At 42.0% G+C, this 18,138-nt stretch overlaps 1 protein-coding gene across 2 annotated transcripts in view; it reads right to left on the bottom strand.

Moving 5' to 3' along the window:
* The window catches only part of Stx8 (syntaxin 8), a 265,408-nt gene that overhangs the window by 14,896 nt on the left and 232,374 nt on the right, over positions 1-18,138 (bottom strand). The window contains exon 9 of one of the 2 annotated variants that reach the window (XM_013522155.1): positions 15,740-15,857. The exons of the other annotated variant lie outside the window; for it this stretch is intronic. Within the exon in view, the coding sequence (XP_013377609.1) occupies positions 15,808-15,857 (50 nt within the window). The 3' untranslated portion in view covers positions 15,740-15,807. Of the gene's footprint in view, positions 1-15,739; positions 15,858-18,138 lie in introns of those variants that run through there. 2 annotated transcript variants of the gene reach the window in all.

Here is an 18,138-nt window from a genome sequence, read left to right as displayed (position 1 = left end):
TCTTCTGCCCATGCTTCCTCAGACGCTCTTCGTCTTAGGGCTTGGAAGATGAATTTAATGCTATGACTGCAACACGATGCTTGGTGGTGGGGTTGGAGTAGAAACCACCCAGCACACTGGTAGTCAGCTAATTTTTCACTGGTAGCAGGATGGGAGCCATCAGTTGTGAGCTGTGTAGGCTTCACCAAGACTGAAGCGAGTGAGAACATGAGCCGAATGAAGACAGGGCCTCATCCCCAAAGCAGCACTAGGGTTTGCAGGACCCTCTGGGAAACCACAGGAACACCCAGGGCGTTCTGGCTGCAGAGCTCCCACACCAAGTGCACATTACAAATGCAGGCCTGTTCACACCGAAGGAGCTGTCCCTTTGCCACAGTGATCTGCAACGATGCCTCCTCCGTGTGCTACTACCATAGAATGCTTTCACAGCCTCCACAGATGGATGAACTGCATGTCACCTGGGGCCTGTGAAATCTGCTTTCACACAGGAAGGCTTCTACTTTCAGAACTTGCTAAGAGAAAACTCTGAGCAAGACTGGTGTCCTCCTGCCAACTTCACATCTCTGGGACACAGATGTGCACACGTTGGGAGCAGATTTAAGAGCCACCACTGAGTCTACTGAAAAGACCTGGACAAGACTGTAGGCCGTGAGGTTTAGACTTTTTGAAAACTGGAGCAGAGATTCTACTGGAAAGAAGGATAACTAGAATTCCCAAGCATTCAGGACAGAGAGCTGAAAGACTGGGAAATATCTGTATCTGTGGAAACCAGTCTGGAGTGGGGCTCAAATCATTTTTGACAAGGCAACCAAGGTGGAAGTCCTTTTTCCTTTCTTAAGATGTTCAGTCTGTGGGCTGAAGGTACAGCTCAGCCATACAGCACGTGCTTCACATGCACACGCAGGCCCTGGTTTCAATCCTCAGCACCAAGCGGGGAGGGTATGTGTGGGGAGATGTTCAGCGGTGAGGGGTGAAGTAGACTAGAAAGATACAATCACAGCAAAACGTACACCGAGGACCGTAACAGAGTGTCAGAGGTTACAGATTAGCCTATTCAAGCCAATACCAGGGATTTGCCTGTCACGTACCACACAAAGAACACAAAATATCTGTCTTTCAAATGTGTGCTGTTAGTGCCAATAATAAAAGATATTTCAGGATAATATTAAAATGATGTCATCAACTCCTGCATATCCACTGTTCTGGAAGAAAGTAGGTAGGCAATCCAGAAAGTCAGACTTGGCTCTGAAATATTTGCTGGTTTACATGAAACATGGTTGGTCAGATATTTCAGAAGTCCTTTCAAATCAAAATAAAAAAGGTGAGTTATGACGCATTCCCAATGAAATGATCCAGTTTTCCCACCTTGGCCTCCCACTTGCAACACGTCATGCTCGTTTACAACACCGTGCCTTGGCAGGGACGGTCCACACTGCTTCCAGGCCTCCTCCGGCTTCCGTGTACCCAGCACACTTGAAAACACTCCCTCTCCAGGAACACTCTCTACACTCACAGCCTCTTAGGGCAACTTTATGTGTCAGCATACTAAACATATTTGATATGGAAATTAACATATTACTTAGGTAACAGTTAATTGGGTTTGTGAATTACCACTCCTGATAGTCTGAACATTCTTGGAGACAGTAGGCCATGTGTGTCTAGGTCTGTGTCCCTCCATGAACTGCTTGTGCCTAGCACAGAGATCTTAAGATACAATTAAGTATTGCCTAACAAAAGGAATACGTTCTGAGAACGGTACCCCTGGGTGATTTCACCGTGTGTGAACATCGATACAGTGCACTTATACAGGCTAAGATGACCACATTTCAGTGGGTGACACAGTCTTTTGGGATCACTATCATACATTTGGTCAATCACCGACTGAAATGACATTATACAGGGTGTGACTTCACACATTCAACATATATTTAATACATTTTGATTGACGATGCAGCTTAGAGTCTAAAATCAAATGCTGCCTTGAATATTAGGAGTTTAGTGTGACTTGATGATAGTTAACGTGGGGATATTTTAGCCGCTGAAACAGTACTTGGCACACAGGAAGTGTGCAATAAATATATGAATGAATGAGTGAACATCAATAAAACTCTGTAAACTATCAATAAATGAGGTAATTAGGGAGTAATGGTTAATAAAATATAAAAAAAAAATGATAAAAGAAGGATAAAATTGAAACAAAGCTTTATAACTAAGGAGGGGAACAGGGGTTGAAGAGAGGGGAGGAGATTGGTGGGAAAAAGGGGAATCAAAATATATACAGGTACAAATTCCCTATGATGAATGTGATCATTATGTACATCTAAATGGTACCAATAAGCTTAATAAAAGACTATAAAAGGTTCAAGTAAAATAAATATAGCTAGTATCATCAAATTAAAAAATCAGTGTATCTGCCACTGACAGGTAGACATGAATATAAAGTTTGGGAGGTCGTACTCTATTCTTCCCTTTCAAATCAATGAAGTTACATTTTAGTGAAATGTTGGGGTTTTACCAGATGCTCAGGGTTTTCTTTCTGAGTTAATCCAGCCACATGGACTCTTTTCTGTACAGAATCGAAGAGCTCCAGTTCACATTTCTTTCATTTCCTATAACTTTTTAAAAAAAATCACCCTCTATTCAAAGACATTCCTGAGAAGGGAGTTACCAAAAGTTACCGAACAACAGAAAACTATGTTGAGACCACTGCTACTGGGATGGGGTTCCACGCACAGTGGATCACCTGAGAGCTTGTTAGAAATGCAACTTGAAGGGTGTCCATCCAGGAATCTGTACTTTACCAAGATTCTCTGGTGCTGAAATTTGAGAACCTGAGGTTTTGAGGTTAGGATCAAATGCCCTGCAACAGAATTTCTGTTAACATGGAAGACGTGTAGTTCTCCTTGGGTATTACAAGATGATAGTCTGGAGGTTCCTACGCAGAAGGAAAGCCAGTGTCTTGGAGACGAGGTAGGTAGCCGGTGAGCATATTGCTGATGATACATTGCCTCAGGAGAAGCAGGGCGTCCTGGAATGTGTCTGACACACTTGTTTGCTGTTACAATTCACCCCCAATCCTGGATCAATACTCCCTTGGCCTCATTTCCTCTTGACAAAGAAAGACGTCTTTGTCCAGTGGAGGTCTGCAGGACTCAGAGCAGCAGCCAGAGTGGGCAGAGGACCATTCCTTTTTAGAATAAAGACAGACTTAGAAGAATGATCTCCACCAGGTTGCCAGACTTTTTACCTAGCATTAGGTTGATGCAGATGGCCTTGGCTGCTAAGAACTCTGACTGTTCTCCCCACAGAGCCTAAGGAAAGGCCCTAAGAGAGGAAAAAGAATCAGAGACGCAAACTGCCCAGCAGGAAGAAACTCGGATGGCTTCTGCTTTAACTGGCCCAGCCTGACATTTATTTCTCTATATCAAGGTCCTACTGTTGGTTAATATTTGTATTTTTAGAGCACCCAAAAGACAAAGATTACAGATTCTAAGGGTGCAAACTAAGTCAAAGGAGGACTTTCTCCGTGCACATGGTATAAACCCATCCATCCTGGATGGTACCCCAAAGCTAGCAGGCTGCAGAGCTAGTGAATGGACTTCTTCAAACATTGTGGGTGAGGAAATGGGAGAGGGAATGTCTAGTGATTAGTTCCTTATGGTCCTAACATTCTCAAAGTCTATCATTACACCCGCTGGAACACTTCTGCATTCTTGATAGCAGATTGCAATATAAGTTCTTTCCCTTCTGAGTACTGTCTTTTATTGACACGCTAAAATACCCTCGGAGCAAGCTCTGCCTGCCCTCCCTCCTTGCGCCCCTCCTTCCCCACTGCCACACTCTCCACACCATTCCTTGTTCTCTTTCTAAGAATGCAATAAACATTTCAGCACAATCTTTTCAATCCACATTATTTATAATATTCTGAACATCCATCGAGCCTGGCTAGAATGCTAAGTAATAAATCAAACTTAACAACAACAAAAAGAGAAGGAGGGGAAAAAAAAAAATCACCTTTTGGCGAGGCCAGAGCCCAAGACGTTTCATTCCCCAAAGGGTTTCGTTATGTTAGGGAAAGTGAGATGGGGATGAGACTTGGGGTTTAGAATGACATAGAGTCAGGAACTTGAATCTATAGGCATAATCATAACTTTGTATAAATCTCAAACAAACTTACCTCTCAGGGGTGTCATGAGGATAAATGAGATACGTGGGAAGCACTCTGAGTGCCTCAAATAAAAGCAACTGGAGCCCAGTTCTCCTTTCTGGGTCCCAAAGGTCATCTTCTTGGAAAGGAAAGGGCTAAACACTCTCCTCTCCTAGAGCTAGAGTCTTTGCTAATTAAGATCCCCTGTAGGTTTCAATGAGGTGGGGGTGTGCGGGGCAGGCATGTGATTAGGACAGAGGGTCCCCACTCCTGGCTCAGGCTCCAGTCACCACCCTCAGCAGGGACCCTTCCCCCGACTGCTGTGAGGACCATGCCAGGCCACACACAGCCAGAGGTCTCTCTGCAGGAGATTCATTCTGCTCCTGCTGGGGGCGGGGAGGTGGAACTTGTCCCACAACCTTACTACATGGAGCTATGCAGGTTTATATAGTCTGACTTTCTCCTCACAATGAAAGGCTCTGGCTCAAGAGCTTGCTGATGATTTCAAAATTTATCTTAACAAGCATGGAGGCCAGTACGCCCTATGGGCTAATTGCATAACTGGCTTGAGGCCCTTCTGCTTTGGCGATTTCCCACCCATTCTGAAGTCACGCATTGGAAATCCGTGCCACTCAGCCTTGCCATGGAGCAGGCGTGTGTTTATGTGGCTAGACCTCAGTTCGGCGGCTCCACTGGTGTATAGTCTGACACTGTGCAATCTGCTCTAAGTGGTCCCTCCTGACAGTTTCCTGGATGTGAAGTGCTGCTTCTTTTCTGTTCTTGTTCAATGGGACTGGATGTAAGATCTGAATAACTGAATCACAGCCTGTATTTTTATCATTACAGTCTCATGTTGGTTCTGAGGAAATGACTATAACCGGGCCTTCATCATAAGACTTTCTACCAAAAAGCTGACTTTTAACTTTCTTTTTATAATAAGGTTACTTTTCTTATTCAAATGGTCAAATCTGCCATCTAATCTAGCTTCACCACTCTATCATTTTGCCTTTTAATTCATTGGTCTTGTTATAGGAAGGAGAATGCTTTTCTGTTCAGATCTTTCACCCACTTGCTTGGCTTTGGCTGTTCAAAAGCAATGTTCAAGAAAGGATATGAATGTTGCTTTGTTTATCAGTTCTACCAATAAATGTCTACAGAAACTAATTTATGAGTGATGTCCACAAAGTCTTTAAACAAACTCTTCAAAAATGCAACAATTTCTTTATAATCTCCCTAAGTCACAGAAACCCCCACAATTTTCATTACTTGACTATTAAAGTTAATGATCTGTTTACAACTTCCACCTCTTTTGCTTCTGATGACACAACCATCCATCCTCTTAGCACCAGCCTATCAGAACTGAGTGGTTTACCCAGACCTCTGCGTCCTTTCCTCAGTATATTTCCATTCTCACTCTAAGCATCTATGAGAATTTCTTTCCCACAGCTGCTACTTCCTAAGCAGAACTCTTTCTTTTATCCTCATAATGCTCCCATCACCTCTATAAAGAGGGCCGGCTTGATGGAGGCAGGGAGACCATGACTATTCTCTATGCCACCATTAATGCCCTCTCTCTGGTCAATATAGTTCATTATTCCCAACTTGTCCATTTACATTTGCTATCATCTGCACAGTAAGGAATGGGTGAGCCCAGGGATTTACAGCAGACTGGCTTGGTTCAAAACCTGGCTGCTTTACTTTCTATCTGTGTGATTATGAGCAAGCCACTTAGTACCTCTGGGCCTCACCTATGAAACAGGGATAATACAGTGTATGCAATATATTGGGAATTGTGCCTGCAACACAGTAAGTGTTAGATAATCACTTCCCCATTATGAAGACTTTGCCAGCCATGCGTCACGGTATGCCCACAGCCCATTCTAAGGGAATCTGTTCTGACCACAGAGCTGGCTGAGCAGTGAACCCAGGCAGCTGTGGGTGATATATGCCCCATGGTCTTACCCACTGAGTCACAGTGACCTGGGCATGCAAAGTGAGGTTGGTACAGAAAACTGAGCTGGGAAAACAGATCATTTTCTCTGCAGTTCAACTCTAAACTAAGGAGCAAAGCAAGCTGACCAAGTCCCTAACAATGGGAACATGTGTCTGTATAACAAACTCACTTTTTTGTAAAACTGAGTAATTCTCTGGGCAGCCCCCAACAAAAAGATTACCCCAAAGAACAAATGTTCAGTATCTATCTCATACTATAAATATATATTCTTTAAAAAAGGGCAGATTTTGACTAAAGAATAGATTTCTAGCTGTGGGATTTTGGGTCACCAGCAGGATGTTTGCAAAGCTTCCAGCACTTCTGAATTTAGACCTTCTAAGTGCGACCATTAATGAAGTTTTCAAGATATGAACAAATGTAGTTTCGGTCACAGTCTACCTTTAAAATTTACTCCTATTTCAAGTCTAGATTCTCCAATGTCCAGAGGTTTAATCAGAACGAACATCTTCCTGACTTAAGGTGAGTACAGAGTGAAGTCTTTTCTAGTTAATTTGTCACTCTGGAGAATGTCCCTGCCACAATTTCTCAAATGTGAAGACCTCTGGAGTACAAGGTGTGGCTGGAGGTACAAGGAAAGTAATAGAAATGACAGCTGGTGAAGGTTAGTGAAGGCAGGACTCATGTGACTCAGGATGGGGTCCCAGCTAAGCAGAGAGGAGAAGCCAGTCAGCCTCTGTCCACTGCTAACTCACTCTGTGCCAGGTACCATGTTAGATGCCGGGGACATAGCAGTGTTCAAGGTGGACATGGTACCTGTCCCTGAGGTTTTACAGACTAATGAGATACATTACAGACCAGATGATCATACAGTGGAATAATACAGATCATGGGTAGGGGCTAAGCAGGAAATAAACAAGGTGCTATATGATAAAAGGTATTTTAAGGAGATACTCAAATGTTGCCCTGAGGAGGTGACCTGTTGAGACCTAAGAGTGAAGGTGGACAAGGACTATTCCAGCTAGAAGGAGAGGGGAGCACTGATCACAGAATGGGATGAAAGCCACAGTGGCCAGGCATGGTGGCCCAGGCCTGTGATCCCAGCTACTTATGAGGCTCAGGCAAGAGGATTAGGAGTTTGAGACCACTTTGGGCAATGCAGTGAGACCCTCGACTTTAAGAAGAAACCCAAAAATCAAAAAACCCCACTGTGGTTAGAAGTGGACAGTGAGGAGGAAAATAAAGGCAAGTTCAGTGAGAGAGTTGGTACTAACTACAATTCTCCAGAGGCCACAGTAAATGGCTGCATTTGATCCGAAGTACAAAGGAAATTACTAATGGGTTTACGCAGGGAGTGGCAATATCTCAGGTTAACAGTCATTTATGCCACTGTGTGGAGCCTGGATTGGAGGGTAGTGTCCAGGTGCCAGTCAGATCAAGACCCATTTCAAGAACTAACCGAGAGAATGGCAACCAGGCAAGAGAGTTGGCAGTGGAGAAAGAAAGATCTGGAACATTCCGGACTAGAATTAAAGGAGATACCTTTTGGATAAGAACATGGGTCCTGGTGAGAGCAGGACAGGAAACAAGGTCTTTGCCTTGGCTACTCAGATGAGCACGTGACACTTGCCAACACACAGAATACTGGGGGCTCTGGATACGACACGGTGGGATGCGGGATGACAGACCGAAAGTAGAATAGCAGAGCTCAGAAGAGAGGTCTTGACGGATGGCAGTGACAGTGATAGACTGAGAGGCCAAACAACAGCTGAGGGAGGAGGGAGCACGGAAGGCGCAGAGCAATAGGAGTGGAAGAGGAGCAGCAGCCAGAAGTCAGGAGAGGGCAGTGGGAAGAGGGAGCTCAGGGTCTGGGATACCTATGTCTAGGGCTTAGGGTTGGTGAAGGGGCTGAAAGGAAAGTGTTTGGCTTTGCCAGTACCTGCTGAGGATGGCAGCAGCAGCAATAACTGCCAATGTTTCCTGAGGGCTGCTGTGCAACCTGTACTTGCTCTCCATCTCTCATCCCTTCAGTCACCCTGGAAACTGCCATTATCAGCACCATCACTACCACTGCTGCTATTACTACTGAACCTGACGCTCAGAACTGCTCAGCAGTTGATTGATGGTTTCAATGTTCTCCTCAGGGTCAGGCCTGGGATTTGAGCTGAGGTCTGAGCATCTCTGACAGTTATAATCATAAAGAGTTGACAACGAAGTTAATATTATATGTAAAATAGACCTAAGAACCCTGCTGTGGTTAGAATATTCCCACCAAAACTCAGGCTGAAATTTCATCTCCTTTGTAAGGTATCAGGAGTTGGGAATAGTTGGGACCTTTAAGAGGTAATTAGGTCAAGGGGGCTGCACCCTTAAGAATGGATTAATGGGTTAACAGTTTATCTGGAGAGTGCTCTACCATTTGAAGCCACTTATATGTGTCTTTCTTACCATGTGATGATGCCCTGGTTGCCTCAGGACTCTGCAAACAAGGCCCCACAAACAAGAAATCCCTCACCATACGCAGCCCCTCAGTCTTAGACCTCCTAGTCTCTAGAACAGTGGGCTGAATAAGCCTTTGTTTTTTATAAATTTATGAGACATTTAATTATAGCAACAAAACATAGGCTAAGACCAATAATGGAACTGCTAAACCATCCACAGCCAGATGCCCAGTTCTAGACTAGATGATCATGGATATTTTGTATTTCTTCCTGACCACAGAACATTCTCCAGTGTCAAAAGAGTTTGTGTGTGTGTGTGTGTGTGTGTGTGTGTGTGTGTGTGTTTTGTTTCTGTTTTGCTGCTCAAGTCAACCTTTTTCTTAACTGTATTCTGAAAAGCTTAACCATATTTATTCCGTTTCAAGTTCAAGAGCTAGAGGAGACAAAATTATTTGTAGATAATGAGAATGGCTAATCTGGAAATAACAAAACAGAAAACTCATTTGCACTAAAGTAAAAAAGGTTAACTAAAAATACTTTGATAGTTTCTAAGCCCTTCTAATAAGCTAGTCATACTCAATTGGAAAATGCAATAAAAAAAGTTTATCAATAACTAATGAATAGAGAACAAAGGAATTAATAAAACGGAGGAGAACTAGAATTAAGGAACTTCCACAATGTTACTGAAAGACACAACAGAAAGACACCACACCTCTCGCTGGGCAGACTGAGAGCCATATGCATGCCAGTTAGGGTTACTAACTTCACTTCACAGAAATAATCAAGCTATTTCTCAAGTGGCCTGGGCTTATCTCTGAAAATGGTTTGCCGTGCACTTGACCAAGAAACCCCCGCAAACCAATGTACATCGAGAAGTTCAAATCTTCAGTCTCTTAAAAAACAACCATGAGGCTGGCCAGGCCATCAGGGGTATGCATATTCGCAAAGCTACCAAGTATTTCAAAGACGTCACTTTAAAGAAGCAACGTGTGCCATTCCAGTGTAAAAATGGTGAAGTTGGTAGGTGTGCGTAGGCCAAAGAATATGGACGGATACCGGGTCAGTGGTCCAAAAAACAAGGTTGAGTTTTTGCTGCACATGATTAAAAAGGCACAGAGTAATGCTAAAAGTAAAGGTTTAAATGTTGATTGAACACTTTCTAGTAAACACAGCATGCAACATGCACCACTGTATTTACAGAACTCCCGGTCAGATTAGTCCACACTCCAGCACCCTATCACACTGAGATGATCCTCACTGAAAAGGAACAAAGTGTCCCCACATCAGGAAAGGAGGCTGCACAAAAGATATCCCTAAAGAAATTGAAGAAACAAAAACTTACGATGTGGGAATAAATTAGCACAAAATATATGCAAATAAAACATCAACAACAAAACATTTAACTTAATTATAATAAAAACAGTAATAGAATCTTTTAGGAACTTGCCAAATTATAGTGCCATTCTCATTTTGCATATAACAAACCTGAGGTTCAGGTAAAGAAGGCAGAATCCATTTTAAGGAGATGAATGTGGAGGCACAATAAGGTCCAGCATGTTAATAATTTCATAGATGTTATAGTTCCATAGGTGCAGATTGTGTGTCTATGTGTGGGCCTGAGATAAGGAGCAGAGTAAGACAGAGGGCCTAGAGAGATGTTATAGTGAATATGGGCAATGCAGAGTCTCTGAGAAGTTTCAGCAGGAGTAGTGATGATGGAGGGAAGAGTTTACAAAAGCAAATATGAGCAAATATGCCTTTTCCAAAGCTCCTTTGAGCTTCCATGGGGAGCCAGGGAGATGAGGTAGGAAATGCCAGGAGATGACAGGGAGCTGCAGGAAGGCTGAGGAAGCAGGAAAGGAAAGAAGTATATGGATTTCATAGACACCGAGCAGGAGGAATCAACGAGAACTGGCATCTGACAGGACGTGGGGGCTGAGCAGAATCAGAGATGATGTCTGGGGATTTGGCTTGAGAAATGGAGTGGTTGGTGGTCTTGCTCATCAAAATAGAAAAAGAGAGAAAGAGAAGTAGGGCTGGAGAAGATCACAAGCCCAGTTCTGGACATCTTGGTATTATTGTAAGCAGGTTTTGACAGCACAATATTTGTTTTTCTTTCACTGGGATTACAGAGAACTTGTTGGGTAGTAAGCCATTGCAGGAAATGTTCCTATTCTGGTGGTGGCAGGGCGGGCTGTGCACAGCCCTGTAAGTACTTTGAGTATCTTAAATGTGAAGCAGATACAGGCCATCAGAGTCGTCACAGAAGTGTTAAAAGGGCTCAGCTATGGGTCCAGCATCAACAGCTCATAATACTCACCAGAAAGGCCCTCCTTGGGGTATTCTTCCCACCCTCCTATCAGCACCACTCTTCTCTTTTTCCCTCTACTCTGACACTACCAAATACACTCTCTCCCCTATTCTAGTACTGGGGTTTGAACCCAGGACCTTGTACAAGTGCTCTAGCACTGAGCTATGCACCCAACCTATTTTATTTATTATTGTATTTTAATACAGCATCTCACTAAATTGCCCAGGCCAGGCCTCCCACATAGTTGGGATTACAGGCACATGCCACCATGGCCAGCTAGGTTTTTTTTTTTTGCACATTTGATAACTTTTTGCTTGGATGCTGATAATACGTCTTACTAGAATCCCTCCTTCTTTGACATCCCAGAATGTACTCCTTCATTTACAGTATTTTTTCAAACACACTGTTTCAAATCATGATAGTTTTCAACAGAACTGCATGTGAAGCCATCCTTTTTATTAATTAAACATTAGTGTTATGGCTTGGATCTTACATGTCCCCTAACGGCTCATGTGTTGAAGGCTTGGCCCCCTGCTGATGGTGCTGAGGGAGGTGGTGAACCCCATAAGAGCTGGGACCCAGGGCCATAAGTTAGGTCACTGGCAGTACGTCCTTGAAGGGGATACTGAGAAGCTGGTCCCCTTCCCTTTTCTCTTTGCGTCCTGGCTAGCATGAAGTAAGAAGCTTTGTTCATGATCAACTCTCTGCCACAACGCTCTGCCTCACCATAGGCCCCAAAATATGAAAGCTAACCAACTACGCACTGAAACTTCTGAAGCAATGAGCTCAAATAAACTTTTCTCTTGCTAAGTTGATTTTCTCAGGTATTTAAGCACAGCAATGGACAGATAGCACAATTAGTGTCTCCAGATGCCCATTTCTTTACTTATAATTACCCATATCACCTTATAACTTAGACTTGAGTATTTATCACTGAATAACAACAACAAAATCGACCAAAAGAAAGACAGCCTTTTGGTCTACTAGACACTCCTCTGCCCAGCCTACAGTGCTAAGAAAACTGAACTTCGCTTCTCCCCCGGTGGCAGTATACCTAAATGGAACGTTCTGAGAACAAATTAGCCAGTCAAGAAATAAACTTACTGACTTGAATAAATGAAATTAGAGAGTAGCTTAAGGATATAAATCTCTCTGTCTCTGTCTCTGTCTCTCTCTTACCAAAACTAAAGAACTGCATATATCTGTCCTCTAGCAAACAGATATCTAAAACACCAAGCATAGGTTAGGAGGAAATTCATGAAGTAAGGGACGTTATATACTCATCAAAGGACTTAGATAGGGGATCCAGGGGATGAAGGAGTCCAGGAAACCTGACAGGAACCCTCAGGAGGCAAAATAGAGCACTCAGAATTACAGAACCCTACATACAGTGACCCCATGTGCTTAGTATCTAGAAGAATCTACTGGATTAAGTTTATAGCACTGCTCACAGTAACCTCTATGCCTCCTGCCACTGAGTAATATCTCTACTTTGATCAAAAGTTGTGGGGTAATTAGACATTACTTAACAATTCAGTGAGACTTTGTCTTAAAACAGAAAAATAAAAAGAATCGGGGATATTGCTCAGTACAAAGGCTCTGGGTTCAATCCATAGTATTTTCTTCCAAAAATACTCACCATGACAACTTGGAGTATAGTTTTTGGAGCTGAAGGAATGATATTCATTTCATAAGTATCCACTGCATACCTTTTTTTTGGCAGTGCTGGGAAAGGAACCAAAGGTCTTACACATGCTAGGTAAGCACTCCACCAATGAGTTGAGTTATATCCCAGCCCTCTACTGTATGCATCTTCTTAAATTAAAAACCATTGGCTAAACTACTCAATGTTTCCCAAACTTGCTTGGGTCTCTATGGATTAAATTACGGTTCTTTTTATTTTTTTGGAATTATTTTATTAATCAAACACAAATTTATTATAGTCTTCAGAAAAGTCTGATGGAAACTGTTACCTGAATAATATTTGAGGATTTTCTTTTGAAGCTGGAAGCCAGCAATTACAGTACTGGAAAGGCTATTTTACTATGGTGCATTTCCTCAGGAGAGGAAATGATTTCTGAGAATACTGAAGCCTTTCTTATTCTAAAGCAGGCTAGCAACACCTGTACACAATCTTTCTAGACGACAATGAGACTTTTCTGAAGTTCCATGTCACGACCATTTAATTTAATAGCTCTGAGAGTTTAAACAGGACACTAATACCTCAGTTAACTGGCGCGATTGGTGAACTGGGGATTCCAGTTAACTTAATTTTTCCATCAACTAATAGTAACCCATTTATGCAATGAAATTTCCTCAGCAGGATATAAGGGATCTGGACAGCTCTTTTCAGGTGGTTTGTCTCTTGGTTTTATGGTTTGCTTCTTTTAAATCACCATTTTGCCTTTCATAAATCTTCAAATTAATAAACCAATACTCAAACCACATAGAAGAAGGCTCACCAAAACAAACAAAAAAGGTTAAGGTTATCTCTGATATCTTTTGAGTCAGGGTCTCACTATGTAGTTCAGGCTGGCCTCAAACTGACAGCAATTGTCCTGCCTCAGCCTCCCAAGTGCTCCCAAGGCATATGTCACCATACCCAGCAAATTCCTTTGCTTTTTTTTTCAGACACTGTCTTGCTATGCAGTTCAGGCTGGCCTTGAACTAACTCTGATATTCTTAGCTAAAGAAAATAAACCCAAAGACAAAATAAAATATTTTCCTTGTAATTCACACAGCATTCATTTAATGCACCAAGCTCTGCTGTGCACCTTCGGGATTCAGAGATAAACAATACATATTTTTTTTGAACCTCAGAAGCTCATAGTTTACATACAGATGAAGTAGAAAACTTCAGAAGATATGAGAAATGACAGCTGTTTAAAGAATTTTTTCTTAAAAGCCTATTAAGCTAATCTTGCTTTTGAAAAGTCAAGGCAAATGAAGAATAATCTTTGAAATAATCAGTGAGAAAAAAATAAATGCAATGTTGCCTCTAGATGTTTTAACCAGTTAGAATAATAGCTGACTTTATTATCTACACTTCAACTTGGCAGAATTAGGAAGCTCCTACAATTCTTAAAAAGGTAACATCTAAACAAGTAAAATTAATCTAAAAACATTTCTGATTCAACTTGGTTAGTGCCCAAAGATCCTTCTTAGTCTCTCCCTTACTTTTATGCTTTAATTAGAGATGCAAAGTCTTTCAAAGTCATGGGTGAGGCTCGGTTTATTTTCTCTGATGGTTTCCAGCAGGCAACCTTGGCCTCAGGATCTTAAGTTTTCTGGAATCTTAGGTTCCATTCTCTCAGCTTCCCAGGCCCCAATCCTGGAGATTTTGATTCAGTGGTTCCAGGACAGGGCCCAGGAATTTGTATTTTTAGAAAGAATATTATGTGATGCTTATCACTGAGGAAATTGGAAAAATGTGGATCTGGATAAAATGGTATGCCGACTAATCAAAACTTGGGGGTGGTGCTTGAAGGAAAAGCAGATTCCCGGGCTCCAAGCCTAGGTTGGACTCAGGAATCCCCAATTTTTGCTTTGTTGTGCTGAGAATTGAACCCAGGGCTTCTAGCATGCTAGGCAAGCTATCACTGAGCTACATCCTAAGCCCAGGAAATAGCATTTTTAATAAATATTTCAGACAGCATCTGGTTAAAAGCAATGTTATTTTTGGTGCTGTGGAGCCAGAAAACTATTCTGGCCATTTGAAATATCACGTTGAATATGAAATATCACGTTGAATATGAAATATCATGTTGAATATGAAATATCTAGGCTCAAGAGAAAGTGATGGAGAAGTCCAAAGAAGTAATGATAAAAAAAGAAGGTATACTGCGGATATTCCTGTATACCTGGGGCCTAGACCACTTGCCGTCTTAGATGAAATAGTTCCTGATCTGAGCTACTTGGGTTCACATCTCAAGGGCTGCCTAGAATCAGGGTCAAGCTCAGAGCATCATGGAACACGAGTGTGTACATGCACGTATGTGTACGGGACAGATCTAGGTGCCTGTGGATGCAAGCTTGATAGTCCGCAACAGTGATCACAAAATGTCAAAGCATTATTTGGAATGATTATGGTCTGCTAATATCATCCCTGAAAATTGCAAGTGAAATTATTACGTGTACCGTCCACTGGCTGGTTGTAAATGACACATTGTTTACTACAAATTCTGCTGAAATAAACCTGTCTTCACATACAGTTGCTAAGGAGCTTGTGCTTAGGAAAACAAATACTTTAAAGACAAACAATACCTTCACATTTTCCCTTCGAAAGTGACTAATTTAAATAGTTCTGAAAAGCTGTAACAGACTTGTTCTGGAAGCCCCATGTTATGGCACTTCATACTTGCCAATGACTGTATGGACCTCTTTGGAAATGCCAAGGGAAATATCAGAATGGTAAGACTGAAAAAACAGGGCAAGGTCATAAGTGCGATGAAAAACTACACTTGAATGCTTCCCTGTGAAGTCAGTCAAAGTTTCACCCAAATGTTTGAACTCTAAAAGCACCACAGCAGTTTGGCTCTCTTGATTTCAAACCCCTGCCCACATGACTCAAATCTGCAACATACAGGTACAGTATGAAGACAAAGCTCTTGAACTGTTAGCGCAGAATTCTTGTCCAAAAGAGGAAGAAAGACACACGGTTCAGCCCACCCACATATAGTGATCTTTGCCTTCTAAATATCAGTGCCCCCCACACAATTACTTTGGCTTTGGAAGGCTACACTGTCTGCTATGTTGGAGTGGGCAGGTACAAAAAACATATTGTCATGAACATGCCAAAGCTGATGATTTTGTGCATGTGTAGTACAAGCAGTTATTTTAATTCTGGAAAGAAAACTCACTTTAAAAAGTTTTGGTGGGGCGGTTTGGCAACAGGCCTTCACCTCAATACATCTTTCAGGTTTGATAGCTTGTAAGCTCACGGCTTCGGTTCTTGTCTTCAGCCTTTAGACAACTCCAAGCTGTCCACGGCAGCTGCAGAGGGTGAGTCTTTAAATGAAATAAAGAAATAACTGATTCAGGGAACAAAGGTAAGAAAAAGAGCTCTGTTAGCTGAACTGCGTAGCCCCATGGGAGTGTGTGCGCTATGTGGTTTTGATTAATATTGTTCAGCGTGGCAAGAAGGAATCCCTGAGAAATTCTAGAGAGTCAGAAAAAGTGAGGAGGGTGGGCTTCAGACGTGTGCCTGGGTTCAAACTACGGCTCTGCCACTCGTCAGTCAAGAGACCTGCAGATAGGACCTTCCCCTCTCTGGGCCTTTGTTCCTTGTGTGACAGGGCAATAACACTACCTTCCCCACAGGACTGCAATGAGGACAGGGACGCGGACATGACAGAAAGCAAAGAATAGAGGGGGAGACGGTATACATTTACTGAAACAAAGGACAGGAGGGAAATAACAATCAGATATAGCAATAAAGTATTTGAAGATGACTTTCAGAAGATGATGAGATCTAAACAATTGATTTGAGGGAGGAAGGAGGCTGAATATCCAAAATAGGAAGTGGTATACAAGGGTCCCAGAAAGGCTCAGGGATAGGAAGCATGGGGCGCTCAGAGTGGCAGCTAAAAGCTGTAGGACAGGGCACAGGATACATGAGGACCAGAGTTACACGTTACATCCCCCTGGCTGCCTCCCAACAGGCACTCAAGCTACCTCTGCTCTGTGTTCTCAGGGGTGTTCACATCAGCCATTGGACCACAGGGGCTCAAAACATGGGGACAAGAGACACAGGAGGAGGAAAGGAGATGTAAGGTTGAAAGGAGATGAAATAAAAGTTTTCATACAGAATAGTAAGCTTGCCACCCCTACACCTGCTGTGTTCCCAGACACTAAGGGCCAAACCTGCACATCTGCTGGAGATGGCAGTGCACTGAGTATAGATGGACTAATCAGGAAGAAAGCACCTACAGACACTAACATTTGGAAGCCCCAAATACAATGAGTAGGTCCTTCCCTGCTTGATAATCCTGTGAAAACCCTGATTAACCCCACCCAGGCCTAGGGAACATTCAAACACTTTTCAGTGCTTTGTTCTTAAACATTAACAGGTAGTCAAGCATCCCTCGGTATTTGGTGAAGTAGAAAAACAAAACCAGTAACAACAACAAAAACCTAAACACTCCCATATAACTAGCCAAAGAAATTCAATGAGAAGATACATTGCAAAGAATAATGGAAAATTTCAAAGAAACAATAATTAATATTCTCTGAGAGGTAAGAAAAAATTTTGTATCTATGAAACTAGAATAGAATAACATATGAAAACCAGAAAATTTGGGAGTGAAAACTAAGACAGCAGCAATAGGAAAATCTGATAGAAAGATTTTAAGATGTAATTTGAACTGTCACAAAAGTGAATAAAAAGACAAAGAAATGAAAACAGGAGAGAAAATAAGAGTATTGGAGGATTAAACCAGGAAGTCTTATATCCAACAAATAGGTGTACAGAAAGAAAGAAAAGAGAATGCGACAAAGGAATTACCAGAACTGTAAGAATTTTCAGAACTGAAGGACATTAATTTCCAGAATGAATGATGTACAAAGTACCCAACAGAGTTACATGGATTGAAAGAAGAAATTATTCAAGGGCCTTCTGTGTGAAATTTCCAATACTGGGGCTAAACAGAGGCTCTTAAAAGAAAAATAGGGCATATACCAGGAAGCAGAATGGCACTGGAATTCTCAACATCAATACTGTAAGCTAGGAGACAATACCTTCAAAATTCTGAGTAATGAACTTAAAATTCACTTAAAATTCTGTAAGTAATGAACTATAAGGAGTAGAATATGATATTTTTGGATGTGCAATATCTGAAGAAATTTACTTCTCAGGTATTATTTCTCAAAAAGCTAGAAGAGGATATGTTCCATCACAATAAGAAAGTAGACTTAAAAAGCAAAAAGGTAGGAGAGAAGGGCTCTTATAGAAGACAGCCGTGAAACAAAGTCATAAGATGATACCAGAAAGAAGTCCTAGAACAGAGGAGGTATAGCAAGAGAGAAAAGAGGCATACATGCCGTTACAGTTCCTTCTTGGATGCCCAAGAAGCCATGTGTGTAGAACATGCACACACATACACACAATCTCAGTAATCTCACAGTATGCTTATCAACTCTTCCAAGTGCAGCCAAAAAACTGTATTAACTCCCTTCCCAGAGAAACAAATCTCAAATCACATGTTGCTGCCATATACAGAAGAGAAAGCCATGAGACCTGTTAAAAGAAAAACTAAGACCAGTTCAATTGAACAGTTTACTTGAGCAAGGA

The sequence above is a fragment of the Chinchilla lanigera genome, unplaced genomic scaffold (genome assembly GCF_000276665.1).
Source record: "Chinchilla lanigera isolate Chin_1 unplaced genomic scaffold, ChiLan1.0 scaffold00066, whole genome shotgun sequence".
Lineage (NCBI taxonomy): Eukaryota > Metazoa > Chordata > Mammalia > Rodentia > Chinchillidae > Chinchilla > Chinchilla lanigera.
The sequence above is the reverse complement of the archived record's forward strand: the minus strand, read 5'-3'. Positions and strand labels throughout refer to the sequence as shown.